The 21,560-nt window shown below is 35.7% G+C and overlaps 1 protein-coding gene and 1 pseudogene across 5 annotated transcripts in view; both read left to right on the plus strand.

Moving 5' to 3' along the window:
- Ncoa1 (nuclear receptor coactivator 1) overlaps nt 1-21,560 on the plus strand; it is a 232,400-nt gene that overhangs the window by 195,329 nt on the left and 15,511 nt on the right. For all 5 annotated transcript variants that reach the window (XM_076834033.2, XM_076834034.2, XM_076834035.1 and 2 more), the window contains 4 exons: nt 1,264-1,578; nt 11,350-11,451; nt 12,364-12,766; nt 19,639-19,813. In XM_076834033.2, coding sequence (XP_076690148.1) covers nt 1,264-1,578; nt 11,350-11,451; nt 12,364-12,766; nt 19,639-19,813 — 995 coding nt within the window. The remainder of the gene's footprint in view (nt 1-1,263; nt 1,579-11,349; nt 11,452-12,363; nt 12,767-19,638; nt 19,814-21,560) is intronic.
- Nucleotides 1,915-2,621, plus strand: LOC143380664 (mitochondrial import receptor subunit TOM6 homolog pseudogene; annotated as a pseudogene).

Below are 21,560 nucleotides of genomic sequence, written 5' to 3' on the forward strand. Positions count from 1 at the left end.
TCCTTCACTTAACATAATTCTTTTAAGTCCCAACTATTTTCCTGTAAATGACCCAATTTTGTTTTTTTTTTTATGGATCAGTAAAATTCCATTGTGTTTTGTGTATGTATGTATGTGAATATATGTATATAAGGCGCCATATTTTCTTTATCCATTCACCTATTGATCAACACATAGGCTGGTTCCATGATTTGGCTATTGGGAATTGTGGTCTTCAACCTATATATGTTCCATTGTATTTCAACATCCTATTTAGCATTTTTCATGTTGTAAGGTTATAAAATGAATTTAGTGCATTTTTTCTTTACTGGTACTGGGGATTGAACTGAGGGCCTTGCTTATGCAAGGCAAGCACTGACCTATATTCCTAGCCTTTTTTAAATTTTATTTTGATACAAGGTCTTACTAAGTAGCCCAGCTGGCCTTGAATTTGTGATCCTCCTGCCTCAGATTCCCAAGAAGCTGGGATTAAAAATTTTATGGTATGTGGCCATGCCCAGCTTATGACCAGCATTTTTTTCAATGGAAATGAGTGTAAAATACAGTGTCAGAATGCATAGCCCATAAAAAGGGCAAGGTATGTTTCATGAAATACACACACATGCTCTCCCTTTCTGTCTCTGTCTCTCTTTCATTCTCTGCCACACACACACACCAGATCACAATTTAAATTACATTTCTTGCAGTAGGTACAGTTATAACATTTGAAAGCTGAAACTCTATGGTCTTATGTTACTTTTAGCTATGGATTTTTTTCAAATAAGGTAAAAGATTGGATTCTATTTGAGAGAAAAATGCCTGAACATATATAAAAGAGTCGTCTCTGATTTCAAGCCCTACTTCTAAACTTAGGTGGTTAGCTTTAATCAAATTGTTTGCCCTTTAAAGACTCTGATTTAAAGACTCTGATTTTTATGGTAACTTATTAAATGTAAAGTTCATTGCTTCTTAGACTAGTCTTTCATTGAAGTTCTTTTCAAACTTGTGACTTCACTTCATTGATTTAGGTCCTTTATTTTAATCATATTTTCATCTCTGCCGATATTTAAAGCATCTTAGTTTATCCGTTATTTCATTTCAAAAGCAACTTTCACAAATGATTTCTTTAGGTGACAAACTTTTAGAGAGCAGGAATTCAGAATGAATATATTATGATGACACTTTCTAGAGATAACGTGCTTACAGATCCAAAATTATATAGCAACATATGTCATTTATTGGCAGAAATGTATTCGCAAAGTGTTCTGCCTTCTTTCTTGACAGGGCGGTGGATTAGATGTATTATCAGAGAGATTTCCACCACAGCAAGCAACACCACCTCTAATGATGGAAGAAAGACCCAACCTCTATTCACAGCCTTACTCTTCTCCTTCTCCTACTGCCAATCTCCCTAGCCCATTCCAAGGCATGGTCAGGCAGAAACCTTCACTGGGGACTATGCCTGTTCAAGTAACACCTCCCAGAGGTGCTTTTTCACCTGGCATGGGTATGCAGCCCAGGCAAACTCTAAACAGACCTCCAGCTGCACCTAACCAACTTAGACTTCAACTACAACAGCGGTTACAGGGACAGCAGCAGGTGAGTGCTCTCCTACAACAGTTTATACTTTTCAAAAGTTTGTGCCAAATATTCTTGTAATAAGAGAGCCCTATTGCTACAACAAAGGTGTGAAGTCTATTCCCAGACTTCCATGAAAGACTCAAAGAACCCAACTTGGTCTACTAAGATGAAAGACCCTTTTATTTGGTTAAAAATGACTGACTCATAGCAAAGCACTTTGAGTCCTACAACTTAAAAGCAATCTAATTTTTGTTTTCTGAGATACAAATTATTTTGATTGGACATCATGCAATTACTAAATTAATAAAGAGGAACATCTTAATATACAAAATAGAACAACCAGAGATTCTACTTATGATTGTTGGAACTGAAAATAAGGTTTGTTTATGTTATTTGAAATTGGTGAGATGGATGTCTAATGATATTATTACAAAAGAAAAATGGAGAAAGGATACAAGTTTGGGAGTCTGGAAGTTGTAATGATTTAATCTCTCTCATGGCAGAAAACGAGTATATATAGTGGTATAAATATTTAAGATTGCATACACAGCAGACATGTGGATAATTATCAGGGACCACAGAAAAAAATGCATTTGTGGGAAGTGGGGTTGTGAATTGTTGTTTTCTTGTTATCAGTCCTTCTCTATTCTTTTTAACCACATGGGTGTATTGCTTTGGGTTTGTAGAAAAGTGTTTAAAGAAATTCTCTGGAGCCTTTCTAATTTAGGAAGCAAGAGAAATAAGGAATAAATTATATCAGAGAGGCATTATGATATAATGGTTATAAGAGTTAGCTCTAGGCATCCTGTAAGACTCTGCAGAGCTCACAGGTATTAATAGCTTCCAGCCGAGTCACCACAAGCATTGCCAGCTTAGCAAATGAAGCCCCCCAATTTCTTGGCAAGGTAGGAGACTGGTTCTGGGGACTCTACCACTTTGCCACTGATAGGAATGATTTCCAGAGGAACTTGATCCTCAGTTTGGGTCTCTTTGCTGCTGGTTTTTGGCTAACCAGGAACTTGAGTAACAATGACCTAATGACTCTTCAACCAAGGGTCTAGCCAAGTAGACAAATGAAATTCTTGTGCTATATCTCAAAAGTGAGACATGCTGCCAATGCATGAGTATTTATTAGGGTGCATACTTAGATGGAATATGTATGATCCAAAGAGGGCTGAGCTTCTCTCACAGCTGGGAAATATTCAGCATGATTGTGTTCCTCCATTAGGCTACCTGGTCTGGTACGTGTTTCAGCATACATCAACATCTCAGGTGGTCAGTGGGTGGTCAGAGGTTTGTGGTCCAATCAAACATTTGCCCCTAGATTTACAACGTTGATGATCTCTTTCTACCAAGGCCTTTTTTCTGTTTCAGTGCATTCCAAAAAAAACTTATAAGGAACTGGAAAGTTATAAAATGACTTATGAGCTCTTTAGTGCATCCTTACATTTTGGTTCTTTTTTGTCCCTCAGGCTCTTTTGTGACCAGCTCAGGAATTATTTATGAGTTGTTCATTCTATATTTTAACAGAGATTTTTTTTCCTTTTTTTCTAACTCAGTATCTCATAAAATTGTTGTCAGAATTAAATGAGTTAATAAAGAGCTTAGAAAAGCTCTGGGCTTATACTTCAACATTAATAAATGTCACCTGTTATTATTTGTTAAAAAAATATTATGCTATACCCAAACCTTCTAAAAACATCCTATAATTTATGCCCACCACAAGATGTGCCTTGATGGTAGCTGAAGTTTGATTGCCTGGCTGAATTCCATTCTATGCTCAGCATTCAGCCTCTGCCAAAATGTTGCCTCTGTTCTGTAAAGTTTTGTACATAGCTGAGTGTGGCAACACTCACCTGTAATCCCAGTGACTTGGGAGGCCAAGATAGAAGGATCACAAGTTCAAGGCCAGCATCAGAAAATTAGCAAGACCCTAAGCAACTTAGTGAGACCCTGTCTTAAAATAAAAAGGACTGGAGATGTAGCTCAATGGTTAAGTGCCTCCAGGAGTCAATCCCTGGTACTCATTCCTACCCACCCACACCGCACCCCCTTCCCCCCAAAAAAATTCTGCACATAGTTCCTAGGTTTAGGTAGGGGTGATCTTTGCTCTTGTCCGAAGGAATAATAATGATGTCCAAAGGAATAAATATTTAACAAATATTTGAAATAAAAACCACATACACCAAAAAAAAAAAAAAGTCATCTCTGACTTTAAGCCCTAGTTCTAAACTTAAGTTGTTAGCTTTAATCAAATTGTTTGCCCTTTTAAAGACTCTGATTCCTTGTCTATAAAAACAGTCTAATAAATAATTTCTTTACCTCACAGGTAGTTATATGGGTTAAATGGAGTAAAGAATGTAAATGTGCCCACTCCACCTAAAGAGAGGAAAATGGTGGAAGAGAATAAGAGAAAGGGAGATACAAGACGGGGAAAATTCCTAAATGATAGAATAACAAAGAAATAATTTTCAAAATGCTGGGTGCTCAAAGAAGAATTAAGGGAAGGAAGAAAAGAGAAATAAAGAGATGGAGTCATAATATGATTTGAGGAATTAGTTGAAGATACACCACTTCTTGTTACAGCTTGCAATTTATTTTTTAATATATATTATTTTTTTTAGTTGTAGGTGGGCACACAATATCTCTATTTCATTTTTACTGGTGCTGAGGATCGAACCCAGTGCCTCACACATGCTAGACAAGCGCTTTACCACTGAGCCACAGCCCCAGCCCGCAATTCATTTTTTTGATAGAGAACACAATAATAAAATACCTTCTCCATATTTTTTTTTTTTTTGCTAAATATATTTAGGAGGGTCATGCTAGATACCATGAGGAATATAAAAAGTAAAAGATACAAGCAACTGTAGGGTACTCGAAAACATACCTACTGAAAAAGTCAGATCATGCTGCAAGCAGTTTGTGATTAAATGCTAAAGTTAAAAGGTAGAGGAATGTGTAGGTATGCTGATTTCCTCATTTTACAGCTGAAGTCCTGTATATACTGATTAAAGTTTAAGGTTCAACAAGGAAGCCAGGCCAAAGGTTGAAGTCAGATTCATGAATGAATAAAATGATGATTTACATTCAGTTAAGAGGGAATAAATTGTTTTGCTTCCATTCATTTGTAAAGTAGCTGATCAGCAGATTGGCTTCCAAAGGACATACCTGAGATAAGGATGCCAAGAGATTGCTACTGCTCTTTGCTTCCTTTAAATCTCCTGGAGGTTTGTCCAAAGTTTGGTGGCCTTGGTGGCCCAAGAGAATGAAGTATCCTCCAAGTTGAAGAAAACAGGATTTTTAGCTCATTTTGTTTAGTTCCCTAGAAATGTCAGTATACAAAAACAACTTAATACTCCCAAATAAGACAATAACTCTGCTGCCTAACAAACCACATCATTTGGGCCTCCTCTTTGGGTTCTAGGCCTTAATTTCTTGCTCTTTTCAGCTCCACTTATACTACAGGTACTAGGGGTTTTGCATATGTATCCTCTTGCAGGCTGACTATAAACAGGTCTGATCAAGGTTTATCTGAGTCAGTATCTCAGTTAAGAGACTTTTAGCAACAAATAAAGATAAAAGATCGATTCATAGTAGTGAAACAATAAAGAAAATATTCTGACTCAAATATTAAGTCAATTCACAATAGAGGGAGTTCCAGGTATGTTATCAGGGACCCAAGTTCTTTTTATCCTTTTGCTCTATAATCCTTGGCATCTGATGGTTACAAATATCACATACAATCAAAATTATATCTAGGGGCTGGGGATGTGGCTCAAGCTGTAGCGCGCTCACCTGGCATGCGTGCGGCCCGGGTTCGATCCTCAGCACCACATACAAACAAAGATGTTGTGTCTGCCGATAACTAAAAAATAAATATTAAAATTCTAAAAAAAAAAAAAATTATATCTAACAGGAGAAAACAGATTCTTCTTTCCTGTCTATAGCCTTTCAGAAGCATCTCTTTTTTTCAAAAGGCTCTTTTCCCAATCCACTTCACACCCCCACCCCATAAAAAAGGGAAGGGATAAATAAAAGACTTCACATGCCTGGTGAACCAGAATTGAACCACATTACATACCCTTAACCAGCTGCTGGGAAGAACTGACTTAAGAGTATTCACGGATTGCTTCTTGCTTGAATCATGTGACATAGATGATCATCTAATAAACAGAATCCTATTCTGTCATCAGGGAAGAAAGGGAGAGTAACAGCTATGGGTCAGGAATTATATAGTACCTGACAAAATCAGTAAATTGCCAGGTTTAAATATATTATTTAAAGTTATTTAGTTATAGTCATAGGTTTAAGTGATGAACTTAGATGGTCCATCCGCCCTTTCTCTTACCATATTTTCAGTGGCTCATACCAGAGTAGACAAAAAGGAAGTAGTCATTTGGAAATATAGATAGAAAAACTGAGAAACAACCAAAATTATATGCAAATAATGACTGCTGATGTAGAAAATCTAAGAGAAACTACAGGGAACTTAGAACAATAGAGAAATTCAGCAAAGTGTTTAGATAAAAGAACAAGAAATGAAAATTAATGGCAATATTTTTTACTAGCTGTAACCAATTAGAATTTTTAAATATAGTCACAATGTGTAAAACTTAGAAAATTATGAATCATAATTTAAAATTAAGATACAAATAAAAGATAGTTATGAATTGGAAAACTATTATAGAGATGGCAGTCATTCCAAAATTAATCAGTAAACTCATTGGATCTCCTATAAAATCTCAGCATGGAATTTCACAAATAAGTGCTAAATTTATTTTAGAAGCATAAATACAATCTTGAAGAAGAGTGAAGGTAAACTTTATCAGATATCAAGCAAGAGAAGTAAAACAATGTGGAACTGGCATAAGGATAGAAAGTTCTATGATTAGAACATATAGAGAGCCCAGAAGTACATCCAGACATAAAAAGACTCACTGAGGGGCAGAGGAGGTGGCAGTCAGTGGAAAGAGAGTACCTATGTAATAAATGCAAAAATGTGATAAATTAGGTCTTTATCATGTATGATACACAAAAATAAACTCTAGGTGTTTTAATGACCTGAAAGGGAATATAAGAGTATCTCTGTGGCCTCTTAAAAAAAGACATACAAGAAAAAGTTAATGGCTGCAATAAAATTTAAAATTTATAAGACAAGATACCATAAACAAAGTTAAAAGATAAACCACAGACTTAGAGAAGATATTTGAAACTCCACATAACTGATCAAAGAGTAGTATATAGAATATATCAGGTTCATAATGTGATGTTCATAATACACTTACCTTGTTGGATTGATGTCATCTCTTTACTTGCTGGTCATAGCCTCTCCTTCCTTTTCCTATTCACAGGAGACGGTAAGCATCTCTTAGGTAAAAACTTAGCATTAGCATTAGTGCCTATTGATAAGCAAAGAGAGAATAAAGGGGATTACTCACATCTAAAATACTTTTTAGTGGATTTTAAAAAGATTGGTTTAAAAATAGATTGGAGTGCTGGGACTGGGGCTGGGGCTGGGACTGGGGCTCAGTGGTAGAGTGCTTGACTGGCATGTGTGAGGCACTGGGTTCGATCCTCAGCACCATATAAAAATAAAATGAAAGTACTGTGTCCACCTACAACTAAATATATATTAAAAATGGATATGGAAATTTTTTTAAAAATTTCTTTAGTTGAACATGGACATAGTACCTTTGTTTTACTAATTTATTTATTTTATGTGGTGCTGAGGATCAAACTCAGCGCCTCACGTGTGCAAGGCAAGTGCTCATGAGCCACAACCCCAGCCCCTGAAAAATATTTTAATTAAAAAATATATATGGGGCTGGGGTTGTAAGCTCAGTGTGGAATATTTGCCTCATATGCATGAGGCACTGGGTTCATTCCTCAGCAACACATAATAAATAAATTAATTAATTAATTAATTAATTAAAATAAAGCTATTTTGTCCATATTCAACTAAAATATATATATACACATATATGTATACACACACACCAGATACAGAGGTGCACACCTGCAATCCCAGCTACTCAGGAGGCTAAGGCAAGAGGATCACAAGATTGCAAGTTCAGAATCAGTCTTGACAGCTTGGCAAGACCCTGTCTCAAAATAAAAAGTAAAAAGAGTTTAGCTCAGTGCTAGCAGCCCCAGAAGTCAATCTCTAATACTGAAAAACAATAAATAAATAATATAAAAATAACTGGTTTCTTGGCCCTAAGTGTATCTCATTAACTAGAATATGGTACCCAAGGGTTAAAAAAAAAAAGTTCTAAAATTTTAAATGTGATTGTACATTTATGAATAATCCTTAATTGAGGGGAGAGGAATGAAAGACATCCTAGGAAACCAGTTGAGCTATATTTGTTGAGACTTTAAAAAACAGCAAAAAAAAAAAAAAAAGGAAGAAAAAAGAAAAAAAAAGAAAGGAACTAGTGATTAAGAAGTAATACACATTTATAAGCCTTAGGTGTAGGTACTGCCTCTACCTCCAATGGGCAAAGACTAAGAAATATGTCCCTAACACCAATTAAAGACTTCTAAAGTTCTACTTTGGAAAAACGACAGCAGCAAAGATAGGTAGACTTGCTACTTGCAGAAGACAATACAATACTGGCCCAGATACACATACAAAAAAATATTTTTCTGCTCCAGTTTTGTTTTATCATTCTCTAGCAAAGAACATGGTCTTCATTACTACCAAGAGAAGAATAATATAAAGAAGGAGTAACAACTAAAACAGATTTTTTAAAATATGGTATTTTTAGTCATCTTAAAACAAGTCTAGTCCTGATGCGTTGGGTACTGAAGAAAGGCATGGATCTCATAAAAGAACCATCACTGATAATCCTTTGTATATTGTAGAGAATAGAAGAAAATAGAAGTGACCAGAAAATAGAAGTAGGACCGAAGGCAGAAAATACAGAGAAGCAGATTTCACCTCCAAACTTTGTGTAATAAAAAAGAGAATAGCTACTTATTGACATTGCCTATAACCCAGCAATTGAGGAGACTGAAGTGAGGATAACAAGTTTGAGGCAGCCTCACCTCAGCAACTTAGCAAGACTTGCCGCAAAATAAAAAAGGGATGGGGACGTAGCTTAGTGATAAAGTGCCCTGGGTCCAATCCCCAGTACCAAATAGCAAATAGGCTATTTCTCACCCTCCTTTCTCCCCTCTCCCTCTTTTTCTTTTTCTTTCTTTCCTTTTCTTTTTTTTTTTTTTTTTTTTTTTAATGAGGTCTTCCTGTGTGGCCCAGGCTGGTCCTGAACTCCTGAACACAGGTGCTCTTCTTGCTTCAGCTCCTCCTGTAGCTTGTCACTACAGGCATGTGCCACTGTGTCCAGGTAGAATATATGCTACTTTAAAAAACACTTTGTCTTGGCAAGAATTTGTGCCATGGCTGGATCAGGGTTTTCAACCTCAGCACTTTTAACATCTTGGGCTGAATAATTATTGTTTTGTGGGGACTGTCCTTGAAGATTGTTTAATAGCATCCCTGGCCTCTGCCACTAGAGATCAACCAAAAATGTCTTCAGACCTTGCCAAATGTCTGAATAGGACAGAAATTATCCCTGAAGGGGGCAGAATCATCCCTGGTTGAAAACCTCTAGGCTAGATAGTTGTCCTTTAGTGTTGCAGAGAAGGATGTCTTGGGTTGCTCCTTCTGTGCTGCTATAGATAGCCTCACGTGTGCAGGTATCACACTATGCATCACAGTATTGTGTGCTAATCTCTGCCACTCAGCAGAGAGTTCCAGAAGACGGGGATTTGCTTACCTTGTTACCCTCCAAGCTTTATATAGTATCCAAAATATAGAGAATGTTTCAATAAATCTTTATAAAATTAATTGGTTTATTTAAACATATCAGTGGTCTTTTGAGTTTAGGAAATGTGTAAGTTTTAGTACATAAGAATCCCTTTGACCTTTTTTTTTTTGATCATCTTGATTTTTTAAAATGAATGTGAATGTTTTATACTATTCTACAATACCTGAAAATGGTAATTTTAATATTTACATTATATGAACTTTCTTCCCAGAATGGATTTGGTTTCTGATTTAATGAGAGTCAGAAAAAAAAAATGAAACCGGAATTAAAAGTTGATCTATTTGCAATGAGAAATTTAATCACTGTTCATAGTTCTTTGGATTCTTTAATAAACCTTTCATAGGCTTTTAAGTTTACATATAGTGTAACAAAATACATCTTATATAATCTATCAGTTGTAAAGTACCTATAAACATAAAACCGTATAGAGGTACAGTGGTATATGGCTGTGGTACCAATTACTTGGCAGGAAGATCACTTGAGTCTAATACTAATAATATTGTTACTGTTGTCTCTCCGATTTATTGTCTCTTCTACTCCTTCTCCTTCCTCTTCCTTTTGCTCCTTCTTCTCCTCCTCCTCTTCCCCTTTCTTTCTCTTTCACCTGCTCTCCCCTTCTCCCTCCCCCACCTCCTCCTTTCTTCTTTCTTCTTCTGGCTTCTTCTTAAGTAGGGATTTAACCCAGGGGCCCTCTACCACACTGAGCTACATCCTCAGACCTTTTCTTTTTCCTTTTTCTTTTTTCTTTCTTTTTTTTTTTTTTTGCGGGGGGGGGGGGCTCACTAATTTCCTGAGGCTAGCCTCTAACTTGTCTACCACACTGAGCTATATCCCCAGACCTTTTCTTTTTCCTTTTTCTTTCTTTCTTTTTTTTTTGGGGGGGAGGGGCTCACTGATTTCCTGAGGCTAGCCTCTAACTTGTGATCCTCCTGCTTCAGCCCCCCAAGTCACTGGGATTACAGGCATGCACCACTATGCCTATATTCTTGTCAGGCATATTGAGGAAGAAATTTTTAAGCTATAGGTTGCTTACAGTGAAATCTCACTTCATAGGATACTTTTTTTGTTACTCAAAAAAGTTAAGACATAACTATAACCTGAAAACCTAGCCTGATCTGGAATGATCTTCCAAGCCAATGTTCCATAGAAGATTGTTCTGGGATTTAGATGTTGGTAGTTATAAGTCCAAAAAAAAAAAAAAAAAAAACTGTTTGTGATAAATAAGTTGTATTGTATATCCCCTTCTTGGAGATGCACAATGTGCTTTGGCCAATTAAAGGCTTGTAAAATTGCTGCAGTAAATAAATCTGTTTCACCTTGTGTAACTCATCATTTTCAATACTTCATACGGCACAGCATGCTATTTTCCTGGCACATCTATTAATATCCTGCAGAACAATGTTCTTTAGAACACCAATTTGGGAAATGCTGGTAATTACTTCTTCTAGTTAAATAAATAATCCACTTTCTCAGACCATTTGTTTCTTACATAATTCTCTCAAGCTGATAGTATCATGTTGGATTTTCCCCAAATATGTACCCATCAGGCATAGTTCCTCCAAGTGAGAATACCCTCCTCAAGTATACATCAACTTGGAGTTTGTTTTTCAGACCTTTACAGAATGTGCCCTTATTGTGCACTTGCTTTTTTATTTTAACATCTAAGGCTAATTTTTCTTTTCCTCCATTATTGAACTTACTGAAACAACTATTAATATGCTTCAAAAGTACAATAAATATGTACATTTGCGTGTGTGTTCTATTTTTAAGTGCTTTGCTGTATTTAGTGTTCCGAGGTAAATATTTACTACCCTATGGCACATAAACATGGGAATAATGTTACTGAACCTGCAACACTAAAACTTTTTAGTAATCAATAATAAATTTGTGTTATTCTTTTAAGCTATTCTATATGTGTACATGGAAATATGATTTCTCTTTATGTCATTTTTCTTAGTTGCTACACCAAAACCGACATGCTATCTTGAATCAGTTTGCAGCAACTGCTCCTGTTGGCATCAACATGAGATCAGGCATGCAGCAACAAATTACACCTCAGGTAATGTGGTGAAGCCAGACGTTAATAGTACTTCTCTGGCCCAGGCAATATTCAAGTGTCAACGTGAGTGTTTTTAAAATGGCCTTTGAGGGGCTGAGGTAGTGGCTCAGTGGCAGAGCACTTGTCTGGCATGTGTGAGGCACTGAGTTCGATCCTCAGCACCACATATAAATAAATTCAAAATAAAGGTACATCAACAACTAAAAAATATTTTTAAAAATAAAAAAATGGTCTGTGAGCATCTTTTTTTATATTCTAATTTGTTATATATGACAGAAGAATGCGTTACAGTTACACATATAGGGCACAATTATTACACATATAGGGCACAATTTTTCATATCTCTGGTTGTACACAAAGTAGAGCACACCATTCATGTCTTCATACATGTACTTAGGGTAATGATGTCCATCTCATCTTTTAATGATGTTTGTAGTAGTTTTCTTCTAGAGTGAATTAATAAGTCAACTGACATTTGATCCAAAGACAAAGGGTTTTGTGTTTTGTTTTGTTGTTTTTTTGTTAGAGTCATTCATTGTTAGGGGATACCAGATGACTATGGAGAAAACTAATTGCTGTACTGAATGGCACTAGTAATAAAAAGCTTCAGATATGAAACTGTATAAATGGGATCTGAAACCTAATAAAAACCCACTCACATTTCTCAGTTGCCTTAATTGCCTTCTATACTCTGTTCAGTCAAAACATGAGCATTTCTAGATTTTATTTATTTTAAAGATGCTCATGTATAAACTCAGAGCCATTGGGACTTTCAACTTTAAAAGAATTGGATGGCCTTCTGAGTAGTATCTAGTGTTCTCTCCCTACTTGATTTCCATGCATTTTTTAATATTTTTGCTTCAAATACTAACTAATGTTTTTAAATGATGTTATTTTTTTCCTCCTTCATAGCCACCTCTGAATGCGCAAATGTTGGCACAACGTCAGCGGGAGTTGTACAGTCAGCAGCACCGACAGAGGCAGCTCATACAGCAGCAGAGGGCCATGCTCATGAGGCAACAAAGCTTTGGGAACAACCTCCCTCCCTCATCTGGACTGCCAGTTCAAATGGGGAACCCCCGTCTTCCTCAGGGTGCTCCACAGCAATTCCCCTACCCACCAAACTATGGTACAAATCCAGGAACCCCACCTGCTTCTACCAGCCCATTTTCTCAACTGGCAGCAAATCCTGATGCAGCCTTGGCCACCCGCAACAGCATGGTGAACAGAGGCATGGCAGGAAACATGGGAGGACAGTTTGGCACTGGAATCAACCCTCAGATGCAGCAGAATGTCTTCCAGTATCCAGGATCAGGTACGAGGAGCACAACTGTATATTGCTTTTCTAAGTAAGACACCTCTATTAATACTCCAATGGGTGCTTCATATGCATTTCCACTCACTGACATTGAGGCATTGTGCTACAGAGGAAAGATGGTGGCAGGAGGTTCAGATTCTTGTCACTTAAATAGTTGAATGGTTTGAGCCTTATCTCTCTTTGATAGTTGAGATGATTAAATTAGAGGATTTGTAAGGAATTGGCTGACTCTAAAGTTTTTAGTATTTTGTATGCAAAGTACTTTCTCTAATTTTTTTTTTACTTTCTCATGGATTCCAATGAAAACTAATTGACAAAATTTGCCTATAGTTTTTTTATTGTGTGATTTTTGTTTTTGATAGTTTATGTAAGGATAATGGATCTCTATAGAGTATCTTAGACTTCTCATTGGTGTTATCACCATTGGCTTCTTAGGTTGTAGCTTCCTGTCAGTGAACATTGTTTTTTTAAATCTCATATTTGTGTTGTCTTCTGTTCTCTTTGTCCTGGGTGATGATATGTTTGTTTCAATTTCTTTTCTATCACTTTTAGCTCCTAATAGGTACTGGTAGTGATGCACATTTAATTGATCCACCATGCTTAATCTAACTTTTATGCAAAATTAATGACCAGTTCCTGAAAAAATGATAATAAACCCCCTGATTATATAAATGAAAAGGGAAATGAAAATTTTAAAGCTGCTTAAAAGTGAATTTCAATGAGAAAGCTGCCATTTGACTTGCTGTGCAACATGTTAGCACCGTAATCAGTATGTGTCTGATACCTAGATTTTTCTTCCAGACCAACTTTTTTTTTAATCTTTATTTTTATTTTGTTTATTTTTTTTTTATGTGGTGCTGAGGATCAAACCCAGGGCCTTACACATGCAAGGCCAGCACTCTACCACTGAGCTACAATCCCAGCCCCAGACCAACTTTTTTGATTGACAAAAAACTACTTTTCACAAAATAGGAATTTTTCTTAGACAAAGTCAGATTTTTCTTAGACAAAACCGAGATGTTGGTACAGTAAAGAATGTAGTAGTTTTATCCATTTGCAGGGAATGAAATGGCGAAGCTATTAATTCTTCCATAAACTCCTTCAAAATAATACTAGAAAAAACTTAGTTTCTTCTGGAGAGAATAGTAACATTTAAAGATGCCGTGTTTTTAACTTCTACTTTAAATTATAAATTTGCTCCAACATGATCAGTGGTCTGATTAGAGGGCTGTAAGACCAGATTTTAAATTGGTTCAAATTCAAGTTCTAGTTCTAGAAAATTTTTAACACTTTCAAAAAAACTCTTTCTCCAAAAAAAAAGTATTTTTAAAAAAATCAGCTTAAGGTAATCTAGATGCAAGGGCTCTGTGGCCTTTATAATTTTACACTTTTACTGACAATTAATTTGCCACACTAGAATACTAAAATATATGTCCCAACATTTTTCAGTGTTTGGTAAACTCCGGCCCATGAACCTAATCCAGCCCATGCAGTTTTGTAAAGTTTCATTGGAACATAGCCATGCTCACTAGTTTTCAGTGCTCACATTTATACTAGTTTATCTATGGCTGGTTTCATACAATAGACTTGAGTAGTTGTTACAGAAACATTATACACTACAAAACCAAAAATATTTACTATCTGGCACTTAGTAGTAAGTTTGCTGGTCCCTATACTAACAGGTGACAGTAAAACAAAAAGATCTGGCATCTTTCAGCTTACTGTGGGGCCAAAATTAAACAAAGGGACATATAGATAAGAGTAATGGCAAAGTAAGCTTTCTTATATTTCTGAAAACAGAACTTTCCTAGACTGTCTTTCCACGATGATGAATATACAAGTACAGAATTAAACACAAATTGCTTTATACAAGGATAATATTTGAAATAAGCATGAACGTTGTTACATTTCATGGCTTCCTTACAGCCTATCCAGAGACCTCTCTTCTGGGGACTGCAGGGAACATGCTACTCTGTCTACTCCTCATCATTGGTCCTGGGCCTGCAGGGCCTTCTACATGCTAATGACTCCATTCTCTATGATCTCAGCTCATATGAACAGTTGTCCACTGGACAGATATGCTTGCATTTTCCAACAGCACTCCAAATTGTCCAAAGCTAGATTCATCAGCCCCATTTCTCCTTTACTCCATATCTCAGTGTTCTAGCTATAACAAATTTCTCAAGTTCTAAGAAAAAGCACATACCATATTCTCTTTTACTTCTGGGCCTTTGTACTTCCTGTACTCCATCTGAAATATCTTTCCCTTACCTGTCTCATTCCTGTTCCTCTCTCCTTTCAATTATATGTCCTGGAAGTCCTTCCCTGATACTTCCAATCATAAACACTCACTATCCAGTATAATCAAATGTTATTCTAGCTGTCTTTTCTTTTAAATAGCAAGTTCCTTCCATGACCAAAGTGTGATCTTTTTAATCTTTGCTTCTCCAGTGCTTAGCAAGTGCTTTGGCAATGAATAGATGCTTAATGCATAAAGAAATGAACGAGGGACAGGGATTGTAGCTTAGCAGTAGAGGGCTTGCCTAGCACAGGCGAGCCCTGGGTTCAATCCTCAGTACCACATAAAGATAAATAAATAATTAAAGATATTGTGTCCAAATAAAACTAAAAAATAAATATTAAAAAAAAAATGAGGGGCCGGGGTTGTGGCTCAGTGGTAGAGTGCTTGCCTAGCATGCACAAGGCACTGGGTTCAATCCTCAGCACCACATAAATGTAAAATAAAGATATTGTATCCACCTAAAACTAAAAAGTAAATATTTTTTTTAAATGAACGAATGGAAGTATGAGTTCTAATTCTAGTTGCTGTTATCAGTTGGCTGCTGTGCTAGTTATGGTCCAGCAGGGAGAGAGAGCATAGTCTAGATAAAGATAGAATTGTAGAATTTTTAAGTAGAAGGAACTAGATTATCTGGTCCAAGGACTCCAAAGTTCAGTGTAGAAGGAGAACTGGGACCAGAACTATAACTCTCCCCCTAATTTATTATCCACAGGCCATTTCTTTCTACTAAAACTAGGTCATCTCATAGAGGATTTTTAGGGCAGTGGAACTATTCTGTATGATATTGCAAAGTTTACACATGACATTACACATTTATTCAAACCCATAGAATGTCCAACACCAAGAGTGAACCTTTGTATGAACTAAGGTCTGAATGATAATTGGTATTAGTGTACACTAGTTTTCATAAATTTTGACAAACATCCCAATGGGAGAAGCTATACATGTGAGGGGGAAGGGGATACGTGGGAAATATCTGTATCTTCCACTCAATTTTGTTTTGAACTTAAAACTTCTCTTTAAAAGTCTTTTAAAAAACAATAAAATTGGGGACTGGGGATATAGCTCAGTTGATAGAGTGCTTGCCTTGCATGCATAAGACCCTGGGTTTGATCCCCAGTGCTACAAAAAATAAATAAATAAATAAATAAAATTGAGAAATGGGGGAAGTGCTGGGGAGTGATATTGGCCAAATTATGTTGTTATATTTTGTGCATATATGAACATGTATCAACAAATCCCATCAACATGTACAACTACACTGCACCAATAAAAATATGGAAAACAGTAAAAATAAAAGACCAACACTAACCACAAAAACAATGAAAATACAGATCATGTAATAAGGAAGACTGTCCATTCTAACGTGGACATTTTGATGAAATGAAGCCAAAAGGAAATATCAAAAAGCATCCTGATAATATTTGGATCTTTTATTTATTTGGTTAACTTTGATTCGACAGAATAATATCCAGAATATGATAAGTATTTTCTCCCTCACACATCATATTTATTCTCAAATTTCTTTTATTTTATTTCATCATAAATAAGATTAAAAATACATTAACTACAAACAAGTAATTTTAAAAAGCCCAGAACCAAAATAGAAAATTTCAAACAGAGTTAATGCAAAGGCAATCTGCATAGAAGATGATGTCAAAAACCAAAACCTCACCCTTGAGAGTCAAAGATGAAAGAAAAATTTCTTCTTATATTCTAAGTCATGATCATTTACTAGAGATTAAGTTACACATGGAGAGAGCAGCAGGAAGAAAATATAAATTCATTGCTGTATTTATATCATCATTATCCAAAACAGTAATTAAGCATTTAGTGAAAGGAAAAAAAAAAACTATAGAAAATCTATGTGAATCACAACAAAAATTAAAATTGTAGCCTGTAAAACAATAATAAATGAGTAAAGTAATACATCTCTGGCTAGATTAACCAAACAAAAAAAGAGAAAAGTCATCATATTAGCAACAGAATTTGTACAAGCATTTATGTTTGTTCTTAAAAAGGCATTAAGGACATAGAAACAGGCTTGTGGTATCATGACAAGGGAAATGATCAGGTATAAATTATGCATAATTTTCTGGAGATTTGAAGGAATTATGCTAAATTATCAGCAATCAAATTATGGCATTCTTTTTCTGTCTTTATGGCTTACTCTTGCCTTAAAAGTATTTAATTGTGAGGTGCATTTGGTTGGAAGAAAAAGAGAAAGAGAATACAGAGTGCTAGCATAACAAAAGCATAAAAAGAAATCCATTTATAAGGACTTCTTCTTTGACCAGAATGTAGTAACAGGGACCAGATTTATACTCCCATTTGAAACCAACAAAACATCAAAGTAAATTAAAAAACAGTTCTGGACATTGTCCAGATTGTGTAGCAGTGAGGAAGAATCCAACAGAAGCTAGGTGGTTTCCCTAGGTACAGGCAGTAGAGCTGAGAAGCTGAGAAAGCCAGCACTGGAAGTCACAAGGTACAATATCAGAGAGGACAGAGTACACACAGAGAAGAAGGGGGAAAAGCAGAGGGTCCCCCTCAGGGTTTCACCTGAGAAATGTCAACGTGCATGCATGCATGTATATATGTACACAAAGCAAGACCAGAGAAAACCACCTGAAAAGATTAAAGGGAATAGTCTTCAGAGTTTGCACAGGGCCAGCTCCCTTCTTACCATCCTCATTCTTACCATCCTCTTCTTAGCATTTTTAAAACACAATTTATGGAGTATCAGGTGTTTACCTTGGTAGGAGGGCAAAATGAGCCCTAACCTAAACTCTGCTCTTGTCTCACTAGGCACAAGACCCCAAAAGAGTTATTCTTTTGATGTAACCTAACCATAGCCCAGACAAGTCAAAAAATTTTTTAAAAAATCCAGATCCTAGCAAGGTATAAAATTCAGTCTGAAATCTGACTTTAAAAACTTGCCAGGTATGCAAAGAAGCAGGCAAATGCAACCTGTAATGATGAGAAAAAATAGTCAATCAAACACCACGCCAGAAATTACACAGATGATAGAATTAGTAGATTTTAAGGCAATTAAAATTATAAATTTATTCTGTATATTCAAGAAACTAGAAGAACGCTTAACCAAGTTAAGAAGAGGTGTGGAAGATGGGAAAAAAAAAGCAAACTTGTAGGAGAGAATATCAGAGTGAAAAACGTACTAGATGGATGGATAGCAGATTAAAAATTACAGGGCACTTGAAGATATATAATAATGAAAATTGTTGAATATATGTAAAATAAAGATATATTAAAATGAAATCAAGGCTGGGGTTGTGGCTCAGCAGTAGAGCACTTCCCTAGCATGTTCGAGGCCCTAGGTTCGATCCTCAGTGCCACATAAAAATAAACAGAATAAAAAATTATTGTGTCCAACTAAAAAATAAATATTTTAAAAAAAAGAAATCAGAAAAAAGACTAAAAAACTGTCAGTTCACTTCTATAATGCAACAGAATTTCTATCAAAATTTCAGCATGCTTTTTGGAGAAATCTACAAGCTTGTTTTACAATATAGATACAAATACAAAGGACCTAGAGTAACCAAAACAATTTTGTAAATGAACAGAGTTGTATAGTAATTATCTAATTTCAAAAATTACCCTAAAGTTACAATAATGAAGAAAACATGTTAGTGGGCACACAAATATAGATAGACATGAAGATCACTAGAAAAGAATAAGAAGTCCAGATGTTAAACTCTTTTCTTTTAATTGATTTTCAACACAATTATATCAATGGCTGTTAATAAGCACTTTCCTAAATTAAAAAAAAAAAAAAGAATGAACTACTGGGGAGGGAAAAAAAGCTATAAAATGGTTGAATATCAAAAATACTATGCTGAGTAAAAGAAGCAAGATACAAAAGACCACATATGATAATGTTCATATGAAGTTTTCAGAAAAAGGCAAATCTGAATTGAGAGACAGAAGCAGATCAGGTTGCCTAGGTTAAAAGGAAAAAAACAGATTGCCTGCAAATAAGTACAAGGGAATTTGTGGTATAATGAAAACACCTCCCCTGGATTGTGTTGATAGTTCACAACTCTGTACAATTGCTAAAAATCATTGAATTGTGCAGTTGCAATGGGTGAATTTCATGTTGTATAAATTATGTCTCAATAAAGTTTTAAAAGGAGGGAGGGAAAGAAGAGTCCACAAAGAGACAAAGCAGGATTGTCCCATGAAACGTTCTATTTTTCATTTTCACACATAGGTTTCTCTTACCTAATTTTTTCTAAGTTCCTTTTGTTATGTAAGTAATCTATTATCTGTGTTCATGTTTTTTACACTTAAAAATTCTCGTTAGCAAAAATGGAACAGAAAAAAATCAGACATAGTTGTGCTATGCAATCTCAATGAATGGAAAGCATTCTTCTTCATGTGATTGTTTTTTTAAGACTTCCTGCCTATTTTGAGAAAATAATTTTCCCTACTCTGTTGAAGAAGATATATATAAATATATTATGACAGATCCTTTTAGGTTTTTTTCTTTTATGGTTTTAATAACTCTATAGTGTGTTCACATAAATTAATTTTTATCAATTTTCAGGAATGGTTCCCCAAGGTGAGGCCAACTTTGCTCCATCTCTAAGTCCTGGGAGCTCCATGGTGCCAATGCCAATCCCTCCCCCTCAGAGCTCTCTGCTCCAGCAAACTCCACCTGCTTCTGGGTACCAGTCACCAGACATGAAGGCCTGGCAGCAAGGAGCAATAGGAAACAACAAGTAAGGGGTTATTTTTATATTTTATTTTACATTCTTGATACTCTGTAGCACATTAGAGCAATGATGGGCTGATTTTATTTTTTACAGTGTAAGTAGAAGATTATTGGCTACTACCATTTATATAATGGAAGAAATTGAATTTTATGTTATCAGTAAAGAAAATTAAGAATTTTTAACATTTAAAGTGTCAAATCATTGTTAAGGCAAATTTGTGTATTTTTAGTACAGAAAAATGGTCTAGTGGTCTCCAACATTTTCTTCCTCCTCCCTGTACCCCTGAAGAGTGTGATGAACTCCCATCAGTAACAGATTTCCTTGGGACAGATAAAGAAATAGATAATATTTTTAAAGTTTTCCTTAGTAAGAACATTCTTAAATCTTACAGATGTAAACCAAGACTATTATAATGTTAGAATTCATAGAGCTGAGTAGTGGGCACACAAATCTTACTCTTCTCAGTGTGTTTAAAGATTTTTATGACAATAGCAAAAGGTTCTAAGGTGGGCTGGGGATGTGGCTCGGTGGTAGAACACGTGCCTCACATATGTGGGGTACTGCGTTTGATCCTCAGCACCACATAAATAAATAAAACAAAGGTATTGTGTCCATCTAGAACTCAAAACAAAATAAAACAAAACAAAACAAAAAAATGGTTCTAAGGCTTCTTGGATCATTCTGCTTTACCCCTTTTTTAATATCTGTATTTTCAGCGGCCTTATCTTACCCATTTTGCTCAGAATTATCTCATTAATATAATTTCTTTTTTTCCAAATCCTGGCTGCTGAACTTTTCACACATCATTTGAGTTTTATAAGGATTTTAATTTGGTTGTGTCTTGGTTCCAATGACAGGGAAGCCATTTAATGTGACAACATAATAAGTAAGACAGTTAAAGTTGAAAATATAAGACCATATTCTCTTAAAGTTCATTGAAAGGTGAGCAGGAAATTTTTTTTTTTTTGTCGGAGAACTATGGAACTCTCAGTAAGGACTCTGTATAAATTAGAGATGGATGGGCTGGGGATGTGGCTCAAGTGGTAGTGCGCTCATCTGGCATGCGTGCGGCCCGGGTTCGATCCTCAGCACCACATACCAACAAAGATGTTGTGTCTGCCGATAACTAAAAAAATAAATAAATTTAAAAAAAAATTAGAGATGGATGGAACCATCTCTGTAATATGCAAGAGGAATATATTCTAATCCCAACTTCCTACACTCCCTTTTGATTCCATGTCCATCACTCTATCTCTTTACAGGCACACTCAACTCCCTTGCCCAGCTCTCCTCTGATGCTCTCATACCTGTCAGCTCTCCTTAATTGAGATCCAACTAAACTCCTTCTCCATACCTCCACCTAAGCATTTAAATACAGCTTGGAGGGTGAGGGATAGGGTGCAACTCAGTGGCAGAATGCTTGTGTAACATGCATGAGGCCCTGAATCCCATCTCCAACAACAAAAATAAATAAATAGATAGATAGATAGATAAAGGAAAGGCTTGGAAAAAATATAGTTTTGCTGATGACTCTCATTCACCTATTTGTTAAAAATATTTATTTATTTATTTTTTTAGTTTTAGGTGAATACAGTTTCTTTATTTTATTTTTATGTGGTGCTGAGGATCGAACCCAGTGCCTCACACATGCTAGGAGAGTACCCTTCCACTTGAGCCACAACCCCAGCCCCTCATTCACTATTTTACTGCTCTCATTTATAGTTAACTTCCTATCTACGTCCTCTCCTCCCAC

The sequence above is a fragment of the Callospermophilus lateralis genome, chromosome 14 (assembly GCF_048772815.1).
Source record: "Callospermophilus lateralis isolate mCalLat2 chromosome 14, mCalLat2.hap1, whole genome shotgun sequence".
In the NCBI taxonomy this organism is placed as follows: domain Eukaryota; kingdom Metazoa; phylum Chordata; class Mammalia; order Rodentia; family Sciuridae; genus Callospermophilus; species Callospermophilus lateralis.